At 42.2% G+C, this 16,184-nt stretch overlaps 1 protein-coding gene across 2 annotated transcripts in view; it reads right to left on the bottom strand.

Moving 5' to 3' along the window:
* Positions 1-1,925: 1,925 nt before the first annotated feature.
* RTN1 (reticulon 1) overlaps positions 1,926-16,184 on the bottom strand; it is a gene marked incomplete at its 5' end in the record, with an annotated part of 120,079 nt that continues 105,820 nt past the window's right edge. For both annotated transcript variants that reach the window (XM_080618809.1, XM_080618810.1), the window contains 6 exons: positions 1,926-2,593; positions 4,232-4,290; positions 4,381-4,427; positions 4,806-4,875; positions 5,734-5,872; positions 6,956-7,163. In XM_080618809.1, the coding sequence (XP_080474935.1) occupies positions 2,551-2,593; positions 4,232-4,290; positions 4,381-4,427; positions 4,806-4,875; positions 5,734-5,872; positions 6,956-7,163 (566 nt within the window). In that variant the 3' untranslated portion in view covers positions 1,926-2,550. The remainder of the gene's footprint in view (positions 2,594-4,231; positions 4,291-4,380; positions 4,428-4,805; positions 4,876-5,733; positions 5,873-6,955; positions 7,164-16,184) is intronic.

The following is a 16,184-nucleotide window of genomic DNA, read 5'->3' as shown; positions in this document are numbered from 1 at the left end:
CACCCACCACATTAATCCACCCCAGGTGCTCAGGGGTGGAAAGTTAGGGTAACTACAAGAAGTTTGAGAGCTGGGTTGGAAAAGTGGGATGTGAGAAAAGATAGAAGTAAACCTTTTATGGGTTCAAGAGGTGCATGTGCAGAGTATGGCCAGGGTGATGAGGGCCAGGAGTGGAGAGCTGTGGGTTTTGAGAGAATGTGATGCTGGAGAAAACAAGAATGGGGCTTTTGGTCTTCGTTGGTTTAGGCTCTTTGGAATATTTGGACTGTGCCAGAAGGTTTTATTTTGTTTGATTTCCAAATACACAACAGATGCAGCCTTTAAATCAGGCTTAGGGTTCGGCATTGCACAAGGCTGAACTAGCAAAGGCTGGTCTTGGGTATAACTGCATCGGTGGTGCTAGGGAAGAACACATGTATGGGACCAGTGGGATGGGACATTAAATGTGCTTATTTTCAAAATCAGCATGTTGGATCCATGTACTTATCTTGTAAGTAATAAGAATTTTGAAGGTCAATCTTTATCTTCAAGGACACTCATACAGGCTGTACTGTCTTCTCAGAGATACAGGGTATATTCCGGCCATTTGAATGCACTGGTAGGAAAGTCTCAGAGGCAGTTAAAGCTTGGGGTAGATCTTGAATTGCAGCTCATGGCTGCAAACTACACACACTACAACAAACATATTCCACTAGATCAAAGGCAATATATATCACTTTTCAACGTTCCGTTTTTCATTGAGAAATAATGTTCATATCTATCAGGTGTCATTTAAAAGATAGTCTATTATTTTTAAATAAGAACAAAAAAAGAATATTTAAATATAAGCCTTAAATGAAAATAAGAGTATTTGAAGATCATCACAGGAATTAAGTAGCCCAGAGCCATACCAGTGCTTCTACCAATCCCTTATGTTTGTTTGGTTTGTACATTTATATGCAAACTGAACTGCAGCCTGACCTAGGACAGATCTCACCATGTCCATGTGTAACTGAGAGGAAGGTCCATTACATGAATGAACCTAAGGAAAGACTTCAATTCAAACAGTTGGTCTGTTTAAAGATCTGGTTCTTTGTAGAAAAATTAATTTCTACATAAAAACTTTTGTGGAAGAAAAAAAGAAAAATGGCTGAAAACATTTTGATGTTTATACTTGTATAAAAATTAATAAAAGAAATCCACAGGTATGTTCAACAAATGGGCAAATTATTCAGCACTTTAGCAGTTGTTTGTTTTGAAGCTCTTTAGATAATGTTTAACAGCTGTTTCTTTTGTCTAATGGTTCTGAAACACCAAATGCCAACTTTTAAAAACCTTCACCTTTGAACAACAGTGAAAGTTTATTTCAGTTCCCAGTCTCCAAATTCTGTATTGGTCCCACAGTGTAAAGCAGATTTAAAAAAACAGCTTTGGATAAGAGAGGAACATGATGATAAGAAAAATGAAAAGTCCTTTGTGTTGTGCTGACCCCTTGCAGAGTCTGTTGTTTATGATTCACACAACACACGAGTGGAGGAAGAGACAATTATTTGTGTTCCTGCTATTTGCTAACACCATCACCTAAAACCCCCCAACTACGTGCTAAGATCCTTCTTTTACTGCCATACTCATCAAGATGTGAAACTGATGGGTGAGATACATGCTACAGATGATCTTGTTGGACTGCACCATTTTGTAAGGGCAAAGTGTGTGTGGATCTCAAGGGGGAAGAGAGAGAGAAAATGCTTCTTTTTCATGGCATGTGTCCTGTTTGCAAATGTCAAGATAATCCCAGAGGCAACAAGAGGGAGAACTTTTTACATTTAGTAACATTTATTTCTGCATTCGGTATCAAGTACATAAGTGCAAATATTCAGAGTCCATAATTAAGTCCATTAGGAACTACAGAGTATGTAATACAAATTGTAATAAATTTAACATGCTGGAACTTTCCAGTTACCATACATGTAAATCAGCCTGTCAATCCTTTACGACAAAAGTACTGGGTTTTGTTTTCATTTTTTTGAGTTATACAAAACTGATTACCATAAGTACTGATTACTGTTTATTTTATTTGTGCTGGAAAACACTAAAACATCAGTCTACAATTCTATATAGTTAATAAAGATGAATCCAACCAGCAACCCAGTGACGTAGAAGCAATTTTAACTATTGCATCAGTGCGCTAAGCAGGAAAGCCCCTAGCCACATGTAACATTAAAAGTTATAGAAGCAATGCCAATAGAAGAAGGAAAAACACTAAAAAAATAAAATAAAAAGGTCAATATTATTTAGGCTTTCACCATCATGCACTTTATAAGCAACACAAAAAAACACATCTAGTACACTTTTCTCTTTACTATACTTTAGTGCTTGACACAAGTGATTGCAAATATTCTAAGTGCAGAAGCAGCAGGGGAAAAGCACTGCTTCCGAGTTTTATGTTTCTAAGATCATGGTGTGGAGAAAAAAAAGAACAATAAATTTGCAGTAAAGTGTAAGAACAGAGCTGTTTCACTTCAGATTCCCCTATTATTCACTGCTGTAGTCGATGAATTCTTGGTGTCTGCTTTACTCTGCCTTTCTCTTAGCACCTGGGATTTTAGCTTGAATCCTAGAAATAAAAGGAAAAAAAAAAAAAAAAAAAAGGAGGATTATATGGTGAGGCAGCTATTCCATTCCAGTGGATCCCCATTTGGAGTCTTATCCAGGTGTAATCGCTAGCTTGCATTCAGTGTGTTGTCACAACAGGTGGACTAGCGTCTAATAAGAAAAAGAGGTGATGCCCCATCTGTGTGCTCTGACAGGCCCCTACTTGTAAATGTCCCAGTTTTGGGTGGTTCATGTAATCATGGGATACGCTCAGTGATATTCTCCTCCCTTCATTATTCTACCATGGTCTATTTTATATTGGAAGTCAGGAATGAAGCAAAGAATTTTCAGTACAAACTTCTAGTCCTGCCCAAGGCTAAGGGTTTTGCTGAATAACAGAAATACTGGCTGGAAAGGATCCCTGGAAGTCTTTGAATCAGCTTCCTATGTGAGGCAGGACTATCGCCAATGCTAAATTAGATTGGCCATGGCTTTGTCTTGCTGCATCTTGAAAACCTCCAAGGAAGGAGGTTCTGGCACCTCCCTATGTAGCCTGCTCTGGTCCTGTCCTAAAATCTAGTGAAAAAGTTTCTCCTAATGTTAATCATCAACCTTCTAAGTTGAAGTTATGTTGTTGCTCCTTGTTATAACATCTGCCAAAACTCAGAAGAGTTTGGCTTTATCATTTTGTGACTCCCCATCAAGTACTTATAGGCTACTATAAAATCACTCCTTAGGTCCCTCCTTGCCAGGCTAAACAAGCCCAGTTTCCCCAGCATCTCTTCATAGGGTGCTTGCTCTCTGTACCTCAAAATTTTTTAAGTGTTTAAGGCCAGGTTGGAAGGTGCTTTGAGCAACCTGGTGCAGTGGAAGGTGTCTCTATCCATGGCAGCAGGGTTGGAACTAGATGAGTTTTAAGGTCTCTCCCAGCCCAAGCTATTCCATGATTCTGTTTTTAACCTTCCATTGTGTACCTGTTAGTCAGCCAACTTCTGCAAATCTATGGATATAAACTGCTGAGATGTACAGGATCCACCTTCCAGACCAGCCACCCTGCTTCAGTAATTCTGTGTTTAGATTCCCCACTCACCCTTAGAGATTCCAGAAAAGGTTTTGATACAGGAAACATCAGGAGCTAGAGCAGACTCCTTCAAAAATTCCAGCTATTTTTTTTGTCTATTCCATGAGGGTCTGAAACACTCAAGATCATGGTGCTCCCAGGTATTTTCTTTCAGTGACAGGGCAGCATTCCAATTCCCACTTTGTTAATGGTATTATTAACTCTAAAGGACAGAGACCCTGAATGCAAAACCCCAGGCTTGGAGTGGCCAGTGGGGAAGGGAGTTAACATATTCTTTCCTGTTTGTCTTGGCCAAGTAAAAGTATAGACATGTGTCTCTGGTTGGGCTGTTCTGTCCACAACCCCCCCAAATGGCAGGAGAGGTGAGAAGGATGTAGGGTCACAGCTCTGCCTTTGTCTGTGCTCAGCTGAGAAAGCCTGTTTCTTCAGGGGTCTCCCTCCCACAGTCTCTTACGTTCTGGGAACTGGGGAGGATATCATTCATCGGGCATGCTGTCCCCAGGACCACCCAGCTTTTAGCCACCCCGTGTACCGCAACCTCACAGCAAGACTTCTGGTCAAGTTTGCTGCTGAACTCACTTTGCCACAACAGTGTTTATGTGGGTCCGCACAAGTCCCAAGTACTGATCAATCTGTGCCTGTAAAGGGCAAAGGGAGACCAAGTCAATCAGGCATCAAGACGACAGAACCACCCATTCACCTGAACTATGCCAAACTGACAGACTTACCTGGTACTTGTCATATACAACAGGGAGAGTAAACATAGACACCACAGCTGAGGAGAAAAAGAGCACACTGTTATATTCCTGTAGATCAGATTCCTCCAGAGAAAAGACCTACTTCAGTGACAAACACACATCATGCCACTTGGTCAGCTGATCCACTAGGGATCTTTGTATTAGAAGCAAACTTTGCTCAAACCTTCCAAAAATGGAATTTCCCATTGCTCTAGTAGCTGCAAAACCATAAACCACAAATTAGTTCTAGCAGGAGGGACAATGTAATGGGAATAATGTATATTTACCAGGAAGGGAAAAAGAAGTTGATGGTTTAACTGTGAGGAAGGCACACTGAGGATAGACTGTTTTGTCTAAGTAGAAATCGCGAGGGAGTTAAAGTTACAAATAGATTTTAAAAGAAATGTTGCTTTTACCCATTATCAGAAGAGTCAGGCCGTTGAAGAGGGCTCCCACATAAGTCAGCAGCCACATTAGTACTGCAAACTAAATTAAAGATGAATCATTACATCACCTCCAGTGTCAGCATCTGAAGAAATTAGTTCCCTTAACTAGCTAACATAACAGTACATTAGCCTTTTTCAGTGTGTAATGGGAGTAATCAAGTAAGATACATTAGGAACTAGGTACTTTTACTGGGTGTATAAACCCCATTCTCCATTCTGCTGTTCACTGCTTCTCACCCTCTTAGCTGAGCTTTCATGTATGTTTAGGGCTTAACTGGATACATTTAGGACTTTGCCTTGAGCATGACATAGGCAGATTTCTGCATCCAGTTTTGATGATGGCAGGGATCATCCCATATAGGCTAGTCACAGCCCAACAGTGATGAACCCAGTGACTGAAAACTCTTGAGGCTGGGAGATGGGTACATTTTTCTAAAAATCTTTAGAGCCTAACCTATGTCTCCTCTCTTAATGATCTTCCCTTTGCTCTGAAGAACACCTATTTGGGTGTAAGGCTGAAAATAAATAATTATTTCAGAAGGAAGGGAAAGAAGATCCATAGCAGGAAACACCGCCATTAGAGGAAATCCAGATTAACAGAGCTATTAACGCACTATTTTGTGGCAAAGCATAACACAGAGATGCTTCTAGAACTGCAGTGTGGCTAAGCTGGTCCCTTTATAACTCCTATATTACATATCAGTAAGTTCAAATGCAGATTGCCACACCTCTAAACTGCTGGAAGCAAGCAACTTGGAAATCAAAAAGGAGAGCAACTTTTATATTTGGAGCTACACAAACCTAGATTTTATGACAACATTGTCAACATGGGAAGCAGAATTTCAAAATGTAGATTGATCCTCTAGAGAAGGGTTAAAAATGTTTAAAGCAATCCTACTTTTAAAGAATCCACGAGGTCCTGAACGAGAAACAGTCTCCTCAGCTCTTTGACTGTGCTGTTGACGTATAGCTGGAGACAGTCTGTGTATTTCTGAATCTGGTCCTGTGAAAGATTCATTTCCATCTCCAAGTAGGCTCTGCCAGAAACACAGGTCCAGTTACAAACCCAGGCAGGTTCACCTGTCATCCACACTTGTGACTGTCTACCCCATCACTCTCTCCTCCCCAGACCACATGTTTTCATGCTGGACCAACATGTCCCCTTGCCTGTAGGCACAGAGCCACCAGCACACATTGTCTTCACCTTGCATGATCCACCTCACTGGGCAATTGCGGGCTGCACTGTGGCTGTTTGCCTCCAGCCTTGCCCTCTCCCCATACAGAGCCTGGTCTTAAGGAGATCTCTCTTTAATCCACCCAAAGGGAGATGTAAATCCTCGCTGGATGGAGGTTCCCCACAAAGTTCTGTGCAACACTGCAGTGGCAGCCTTTGGAGGAACAAAAGCTGCTATCTGGCCATTGGCAGATTGACCTTTGGCAGCAGCGCACCTTCTGTCTCCTCCATCCTCTTCCTGCCCTGCACCTCCCTCTGAGCTATGCCCATGTCATGAGTTGCATCTCAGAACCTACCCAAGTGAAATACAAGGACCAGCACCTCAACAAGACTTTTTTAAAAACCAGTTCCATGACCTGGTTCACCCATTTGTTGGCAGAGGAGAGGAGAAAGCATTGGTGATTTCCTGGAGCAAACCACCCAGACCCTGCAGAGTGTGGGGAGGGCACTGACACTGGCACCAGCACCACCACCGAGGGTAATGGATTGCCACATCACAGCCAAGCAGTGCTGGAGAAAAGATGTAAATAATTTCCCTCTATGCCCAATATACTCCTGTTTGCAGAGATACTGTATTATAATTAGCTGTAATTAAACTATTTTTCTACGTTTGCTGAAAATTTTATGGATCTTCTGAATTTCAAAAAAAGAATTCCCATGTCTCAGAGGACAATGGGTTTTGTATTTGTTTTTTCCCCAGGATCTGAGGCAATACAGCCTTACAGCTGTTGAGACACTGGACAACAGAAACAAATATTTTCCCTGTTTTCATCAAGAAAAGAATTTTATCCATTATAAAAGCAGCAGGTAAAGAAACTTGAATTGCCACTGGGAATTGATCCTTTGCAAGGTAAGTGGCCCCTGGCCATGACTTCAAAGCACTCACTTGAAGGGGTGGCCCTCGTCCGTCTTCTGCACAGCCTGTAGGACCGATTTGTAGATTCTGAAGCTAATGGTGGCCGAGAGGCCGGCAAGAGCCAGATAAGCCACGACGCTGACAACGCTGAACTGGGTCAGGGAGAAGAGCAGCAGCAGGAGGCTGCCGAAGACGATCCCTGTCTGCTTGATGTCACGCCAGTACAACAGGTCGATAGCTGGAGAGAGAAGACCAACATGTTAAAGGCAGGAGCTAGAAGAACAGGATGGCTGCCATGGCCACTGTGATGCTTGGAGTCCTTGCAGAAGGGTAAAGGCAGGAGTCATGCTCCTGCTGACATCAGCATCAACAGGAACTCCTCAACAGAAGCAGTGACGTGAGTTCTGCGATGCGCTGAGGAAATCATAAGCAATGACCTACTTCAAATCCTTGTATTTCATATATCTGTGATTTGGTTAGATAAGATGGATGAATACCTCCAACCACAGCACAGTGGGTCTCTTACAGCAGCAAGGTAAATGCACGCAGGGGGTTGTGCTGTTGCTAGGATTGTATGGCAGTTTTCAACCTAGCTTCCATTTCCTTATTCTGTGTCGTGTTTTAAGCCCAGCCAGTAACTCAGAACCACGCAGATGCTCGCTCACTTCCCACCCCCCTTCCTCCCCCTGCTCCCGGAGGGATGGGGAGGAGAATCGGAAGTATGTAACTCCCATGGGTTGAGATAAGAACAGTCCAGTAACTAACGTATAACACAAAACCACTACTGCTACCACCAATAATAATGATGATGGCTTGGTTTCTCGAACGAAGATTTGGGAAGGGCTTTACTCACGCTTACTACAAGTGCGATGAGAACTAAAAGGGCAATGTGGGATAGGCAAATCTGGTTGGAAAAAAGGCTGCTTGGTCGTTCAGGATGTTTCCGAAGAAGACTGTCATCTCCTGGGTCAATCTCAAGCAACCAATGTACTGAACCGCCTGCATGCAGGGTTGGGTTTGTGGCTTCCAGTGCACCTTATCACCTGCCATTTTGTCCCTTGCCTGTCGCTACAGGGTGCAAGTGTGAGTAAACCCTTCCAGCCTGCGCAGTGGATTTTTTAGGTGAGGCACAGCATGCGCAGAACTGGCCCCACCCTTTACACCTGAGGTTTATCTGCCAGGGCCTAGCGAGCTTGGACAGTGACAGCAAAGTCCTCAGGTTGTAGGTTTGGTTAGAGTGTCTTTCTCTTAGATGGAAGGCCTTACAAGGCTAGACGAGCTCCATCATCGCGCTTGTGGTTAGCGCGGTCTTCATTCACAAAGCCAAGCCATCATCAATCAATCCTGCTCGCTAGCATTTGGGCAACCATCCTAGGAGAAGGAAAACTAACTGCACCAATAATAATAATGATAAGGGAAATAACAAGAGAATACAACCGCTCACCACCCGCTGACCAATGCCCAGCCCAACCCGAGTGGTGATCTAGCCCTCCCAGGTGACTGCCCCCAGTTTATATTCTGGGCATGACGTGCTGTGGTATGGAATACCCCTTTGGCTAGTTTGGGTCAGGTGTCCTGTCTCTGCTTCCTCACAGCTTCTTGTGCCCCTTCCCACTGTTACAGCATGAGACTCAGAAAGTCTTTGGTGGGAGCAATCATTACTTAGCAACAACTAAAAACGTTGGTGTTATCAGCGCTGTTCCCAGGCTGACAGTCAAAACCACAGCACTGCACCAGCTACTAAGAAGGAGAAAAATGACTGCTACTGCTGAACCCAGGACACTCTGGAAACTCTGAATTGGTTTTATTATGTCACCAGTCCAAATGCTTGATCAAAGCATTTTCAATTTTTGGTTGTTGATAAATGAGTGCGAAAGTTTGGGGTTAGTCACAATAAAGCACTTCCCCAATCAAAGTTTTGACAATATGGTTTGGTTATTTCATAAGTTTTGAGAAAGGAAAAGACTCCTGGTTTTACCACTGCTTAATAGTTACACAGCAGGAAGGCCTCATTTTTCAGATGGGGCCTTAAAATACAGAATAAATCCCTTTTGCTACTCAAATCCAACCACCTCAGAAATATACATAAAAAAAAAAAAAAAAAAAGCTTTCTGCTTGTGAGATAACTTCCCTTGTTTAGGTCCATGGGAGGTGGTAGTTAGAAGAAAGCAAGCACAGAAAACCATGTCCAACCAATATATTTTTACATTTAAAAGCAGTTAATAATGACAGTGTTTTTCACCCAGTTTGTATAGTTATTCCAGATCCTTTAGTAAACCATCTTACCATCAAGAATAGCCACTATAAGAGCAAAATTTTATTAAATGATTGATGAAAATACAGTCCACAAAGGGGAATTTAATTCCTGTATATCCACACCCTGTTTCTGAGAGAACTCTTCATCCAGCCAAAGGACATGCTCATGACAATCTAAACAAAATAGCTTTAATTTCACACACTGCACAAGTCCTCATGAACAGCTTGAACACACCACCAGCCAAACAGATTTCATGGATGCCACTTGTCAAATCATTCTGAACAAAGAATAAACTCAGGAAAATTGCAATCTGTCAAAAAAACCCAACCCCACAAATACAAAAAGAAACAAAATTAATCCAGCCTAGTAGTTATCATCTAATCTCCAAAACCTGTGAGTCACCATGGCATGTTTGCCTTTAGTCAATGAGCTATATTACTCATTACTATCACACATATTAGCATTGCTTTTCAAAGTAATGGGCTTGAATGCAGAAATTGCTATTACCGAGCTCTTTTCTCTTCATGAAACATCCCACTATATTCTCCATCAATATACACAATACCTCTTCCATATTTTTAAGTGCCAGCCTTCAGCACTGGACCTGTGATCATAGCAGGCAAGAAAGAGCTGCATGGAAGGCAAAGGATGGGGGACCTTAGCGGCATATGCTGGGGTCCTGGGTGCTGGCTTGACAAATCGGGGACCAGGCCAGAGTCTTTCCACATATATGCCCAGGTTTCCTTCCTACAGAAACCCAGGTACATGGACTAGGGAATGCTCCAAAAATGCAGTTGCAGCATAGTCAAGGCATGGACCTATGTCAGGGAATTTGGCAGCATCACAAATTGCTTACAATGTCAGGGTGCTGGAGTATGCAACTCACAAACCATCCTTACAAAATGGCATCCAGTACACAAGTATGCAGGTTTTACCATTTCATACTCTCAGTCAAGGCACTGCAAAACTCTGCAGCACAGCATAGCAACTGGGGTGCTTTTACCAGCAAGCATTTTGACAGGCAGTATTCTTCACAGCACAGTCTTTTTTGCGCTTAAAAATTTCTCTGTCAGAGGATGATATTGGAAATTTGTACAAATCTCACTTTTTAATTACTTGAATTTTATACCACACAATACCTTCACGTTAAATGAAATAAGCACAGGTGAGCTCACGCAGGATGTTGCACTTGGAACATCATCTTCTGATGAAAGAAAAATGCCACACACCAGGGGAAAACACTATGTGGGACACAGGTAATAGGCAAACAAATGAGAACTGCGACAGAAAGTACAAAAGACAACTTATGCAGACTTCCCTAAGACAATTCCAACTGATGATAAGACCCAAAGTGAGCAACTAAGACCCCTCTTTTTCCTTTGAGGATCTTCCACCTCATATTCCTGCAGACTAGAAGTGGGCTGTATTCTCATGCAGAAAGATGCCGAACTGCATTTTCCCCTTCCCCTCAACATGGAAGATACTGAATGACTCAAGACTGACTTGACCAAGTGTGCATATGTCCCAAAAAATATCCTTTTCTGCTATGAAATGACTGGGATATTTACTAAGCTGTATCAGGTGAGGAAAGGCTTACCACAACTCAGAGTGAGATGGACAGAAGCCAAATGACACAGTTCTGGGGATACCTGCATGCACAAGAGAGGACATAAAAAGGCAGCTGGCCTCTTTCACCAGCCAAATGAGACCCGGGAGAGAGTGATCCTGTGTCTTTTAGACCTGAGGCAAATATTCCCATGTGCATAGAAAAAATATGTGCCAACTGCTAGGTGGAAAATCTCAGTACAGAGGAAGGAGATATGAGTTGAATGATTTTTATGTGGCTGTTCAGGTGCCCAGGTCCAGCCTGGGAATACACACACACACTCACACCCTGCAGCCTGCAGTAGGTCAAGTTAGGATTTTCAAGGGCAGGAATCAAATCCACCTTTTCCTTGTCTCCCCTGCAGGGATGGGGAGCTGTGGCACTGCTGCCATGTCCAGCTGTTCAGGCCAGATTTGCCACTCCTTCAGCCATTCCTCCTCTTCTCCCTTAGGGAGAAGGGGGTGAGCCAAACCACCTTGCAAAAGGCACTGCAAGAGAGAGATGAACCTTATGGTTCCTTGCACAGGGAAAGGGGAGAAGGAGTGTTCAGAGCTAGAAATCAGTGGAGACTTTTGGGGTACAGCCATGGTCCCTGGGCTTCCTTGGAGAAAGCACTATTTTTTTTTGGCTGACAGTCCTCAGGGATTTGAGCTGAATCAGTTCCCCTGATTTATGAATTTTATGAATTTAGATGCTGCTGAAAACACCTGAGCTATGTGTCAGAGGCTTGTTTGCTCCTTTAGTTGCAGCTGCAGTCACTTCACTGGGTGTAGAATTCCCTAGCTGGTACCCTTTGCCTGGCCTCCTCAGGTTGCCATTTTCTGCTGTAATTACTTCACACAAGAACAAAAGTACCTGTCACATCAGTGTCTGGTCTTGTAAATAGATACCATGGGACAAAGGAATGATGCCAGACTGGATGGGGCTTTCAGCAACCTCGTCTAATGGGAGGTCCCTGTCCATGGCTGGGGGGTTGGAACTAGATGGTCTTTAAGGTTCTTTCCTACCCAAACTATTCTATGATTCCATGACTCCATGAAATTTGCTTCTTCACCATCAGGTGAACCAAGAAGTGGGTGCATCAACCCCCTCCATACCATTTTTTTATTATTATTATTATTATTATTCTGAATAGGATGAGGTTGTTCACCACATTTATGTGTCTGCATTGAATTTCATCTCATCCTATATTCATATAAAACTGATTAAGATAGCTAACAACTCCCTCAAACAGCTGCTGACCCTTCAGATTCACTGCCCTTAACAGGTCATAGAATAAAAGGTCCTAGAGCAGTGAAGGGTCCTGCAAGCTCTGGGTGTGCTGCAGACATGGTGTATGCGTGTGAGTGTGTGTGCACGCACTGCACAGACCTGACTACAATGGCATGATTCTGAGCAATGCATGCTGAATATGCATGAAGCAGGAGGCTGGTGCCACATGAACCTGCCAATATGTGATATGCATACAGTTGGACAGTGGGTCAATCTGCCTGGCTAAGCAAGATACACTGCTGAGAACCAAAATGCCAACTTCAAACCACCTCAGGTTTGCAGCTAGGATTTGCAAACAGTTTGGAAAACAGGAACTGAAATCAGCCTTGGTTCATGGAGGCTTGGGTTCCTTCTGTTTTAAAAATCACAACTGTAAAATCCAGACCATGCCCATTAACATGCAGAAGCTGTTCAGCTCTAGCTCACCATGATTTCCCTTTAGCCTCCTGGAAAGACAGAAGCAGTGTCGGTCACTGCACTCTTTCCAGTACAACACACCAGAGCCCTGGCTCATTTGTGGAGGTATAAAAGGACTCTGGGTTTTGCCAGAACTGCCTCAGGCTCAAAAGTATTTGTATTTCGTAAGGAGGATTTGCCAGACATCTCTAAGATAGCAGTGCTGTAGGTCACTGCAACTGCCTTTGAAGAATTTTTCTAGAGAAGCATGTTTGATGAGCTATTTATCTGAAAGTACTGCCTGCCCATGTTTTTTAAATGACAGCAGAACTTGTAAAATGCTACTCAAGTAGCCTTCTATTTGAAAGGAAAAGTTTTCAAGGGTGCCAAATCACCACCTCAGCTATACTTTATGATATAACTTTATCTCATTAAACTAATGTGAGTAGTCCATTTGGGGCCAACACCCAGACTAATGATGCACAAAGTTAAACTCTATGATACAAGCAACCATTTGCTAATATGAGTAGCTGATAAGTACTCATATTTGTGATGGAAGCTAAAACTAACCTGGCAAATATAAGTAACAGCAGCAGCACACAATGCTTGCGCCAGCCAGGAACTGCTCCTGAGTACAGCGCCTGGAAGATCTCCCAGCTCTCAACAGGCTTTCAGCAGAAAATGTTTCTGCTCGTCAATATTTGACATCAAAAAAGCCGGAAGACAGACCTAAGGGGCTAGAAAGGGCAGTGCTGGAGGTAAGGGGTGAACAACTTGAGACAGCCAAAGTGGACTAAGTAGTGGTGCTCTTGAATCCATTCTCCCTGGGAGCTGGAGAAAACATGAGGACAGGCCTCTGGTGGTTTACATGGTCCCCAGAAGCACCATGGTGTAGGGCAACTGCAGCCCAAGGCTCCTGAGCGGAGATCTCAGAGGGAGAACAGAGGATTCAAACTAACCTGTAAATAAAATGTCCTCATACCTTCATACTCCTGCATGGTTATGTTTTTGAAAAATATTTCTGAAAGAGAAATAGGAATCTTTCCACTCCAGGTCTCAAAGAAAGCATTTTAACATGAAAATTAATGAAGATCAATGGAGCACAGACTGGACAATTCACATCTTCCACAGCTTCTCCCTCCCTGTCTCTGAAAACCTCTGTTCTCTCCTTCTTACCATGCCAGTTTTTCCTCTACTGGAACAACTGTATTAAAAATGAACATTCATCAGGAGCATGTACATGGAAGTTATTACAAAAAGTGTGTGCACTTGTAAAAAAAAAAAGTGTGTACCCTTGTATCCAGCCTTAAATGAGGTCCTTGGGCCTTGATGATCGAATAAAAGGTTATATGCTCTTCTTCATTCAGTTATTAGCATACTAATAATACCTTTGGATGTGAGCAAGCTGCCTTCCACATAATGGAGGTCCTACTGGGCCTCTGTAGGAGGTAAACATCAATTGGTTGTACAGCTTCATTCCCTATGTAATATTAGTAGTAACGAGAAGTAAGGAAAACCTACACACAGCCTTTAATTCTGTATACAGATACAGTATAGTATTATGATTCCATAAATATAAATGACTTCATAAGGCATATCTCAGACTACTGGAATTGAAAAGATCAGGAAACGTATTTTAAGAAGGGCAATCTTCTTTATAGCATTGTCAGAATAATATTTGACAGAAATGCAACAAAGCTGTAAGTCTTTGAATAGACATAAATATTGCTCACACTCAAAGAAATTCCAGTTTGCAGCTTTAACCACAAGCTGCAGGACCAGGCTTTCCCTTTTCTCACCAGTGAAAGATCCAATGTGGTCATTGCTCTGCTCCCCACAACAGATCTGATTCAAATACAATACAGATGGATACACCATCTAATGAGCAGTCTGGTGCCTTCAGGAGACTGCTGTGATTAACAGCAGAGCCAAGACAAAATATCTGTGCTGCTTCATGAGGCATCTCTCCTTATCCTTTATCTCTAGCCTTGAGGGATCTCGCTATACTAACTCTTGTACACACTTTGTTTATTAACCTCCTTGTCCTCAGCTCAGCTTTATATCTTTATCATCCACCTGCCCCAAGACTCAACTTGAAAGTTCAGACATTCTTGTTCCCCAAACTCTGATGAGAGGAGACCTGGAGGAGAAACAGGACCAGGGAAAAGTCTATATATAGGATGCCCTCCACATTATATCCTACTCTATCTGCAAGATCAAGATGTGAGCAAAAAAGTATTGATTGATTGTCATATGTGAGGAACCAGAGTGGGCTTGGGTTGGCAATAAAAAGAGGATTGACAATAAAAAATTCAGCCCTACAACCATGCTGCAAACAAGTCTATCGCATTATTAGTGTTAATAATGTTATTATTGTTATTATTATTGATGTTATTATAATTTTCACAAGAAGATGCTTTAAGACCAGGATTTAATAGAGTGGCAGGAGAAAGCCTTCTTCACACACCTCTTGCTCATCAAATGATATCACTACCTGCCTTGGCCAGTTTCTGTGAAGGATGCTATTGCTGTTACCTTAAGTGAGCAGAAGCCAAAGAGATCAAGCAGATGCTGTGAGTGCAGTCTCTGAATACATATAATGCTCTGGAAATGTTCAGATGTTCCTGAGATGCTCCTGGACCAAAATAATAGACTTGGACACTTCCTAACTACAGCCAAACATTTGAAAATATGCAGATTTTCAAAATGAATGGCTCAGAACTATGTTGTTTCTGCACGTTAAATATGACAAGAAGAGAGTATCCCTTCTGATATCAAAAAAGCCTCACCAAACCTTATTTCCCAGAGACTTAATGAAAGCAAAAGCAGCCCTCCAATGCTGCCTTCAACTACCGCCCCATCATCACCCTCTTGCTAGAGTTTAAATGACTCTAAAAGATGAAAAGCAAATCTTAAGGTGGAAAAAAAATGACAAATTTAATTCAAATTTCACAGGAAATCAACTGTGAAATTAGGGAGTCAATTCCTCATAAATTAGTACACTTTTGTGAATATTACCTAAATTGGTTACATCAGATTATGGCTTGGTTCCAAGATTTTATCTCTACCAAGGTCCACCATAAGAACCAACTACTGGGACAAATCTTTAGATGCTAAAAAGAGGGACTTCTCGTTTGAACAAGACATGTGGATCCCAGCTGAGAGTTCAGCTCATAGTATTTTCTGGAAAGCACTCAAGGTACCAACGGGCTGAAGGTATATTCTCATGCTAATAGCTGTAATTAGACTACAGAACTGTCAATAAGATTATAGATTAATAGCATGCACCAATATTATTGCCATTGAACTTCTTTATCAGTTTGAAAGTGGGGAATGTTGCCATGAATAGTTGGTGAAGCTTCTCAGCACTCTTCAGAAATCAACTGATATATCAGTCAAGGATGTATCAGCTGACATCGAGTCAATCTAGACAATCAGCAAGGAAGCTGGTTGTCTGGAAACAACTTCCAAGAAAATGCCACTCAGTAACTCCAGTCCCATTGGAGTTATGTCAGCTAGATGGATTTGGTGAAGTCTGCAGTCCTTTTCCACATTGTTATAATTATAATGTGGATAATATTTAGTATCATTTCTATGAACAGTTCACAGGCCTTTTGCTCTGCATCTTTCAGATTTTCTTTTTAATAAGTCTTGTGGGAGGTTGAAGCTGTAGGAACAAGCATATCACTTATGATCACCCAAGAGCTGGCATGTAGAAGAAATAGTGG

The sequence above is a fragment of the Psittacula echo genome (genome assembly GCF_963264785.1).
Source record: "Psittacula echo genome assembly, chromosome: 5".
NCBI classification, from domain to species: Eukaryota; Metazoa; Chordata; class Aves; order Psittaciformes; family Psittacidae; genus Psittacula; species Psittacula echo.
This window is presented reverse-complemented; position numbering and strand designations above follow the sequence as displayed.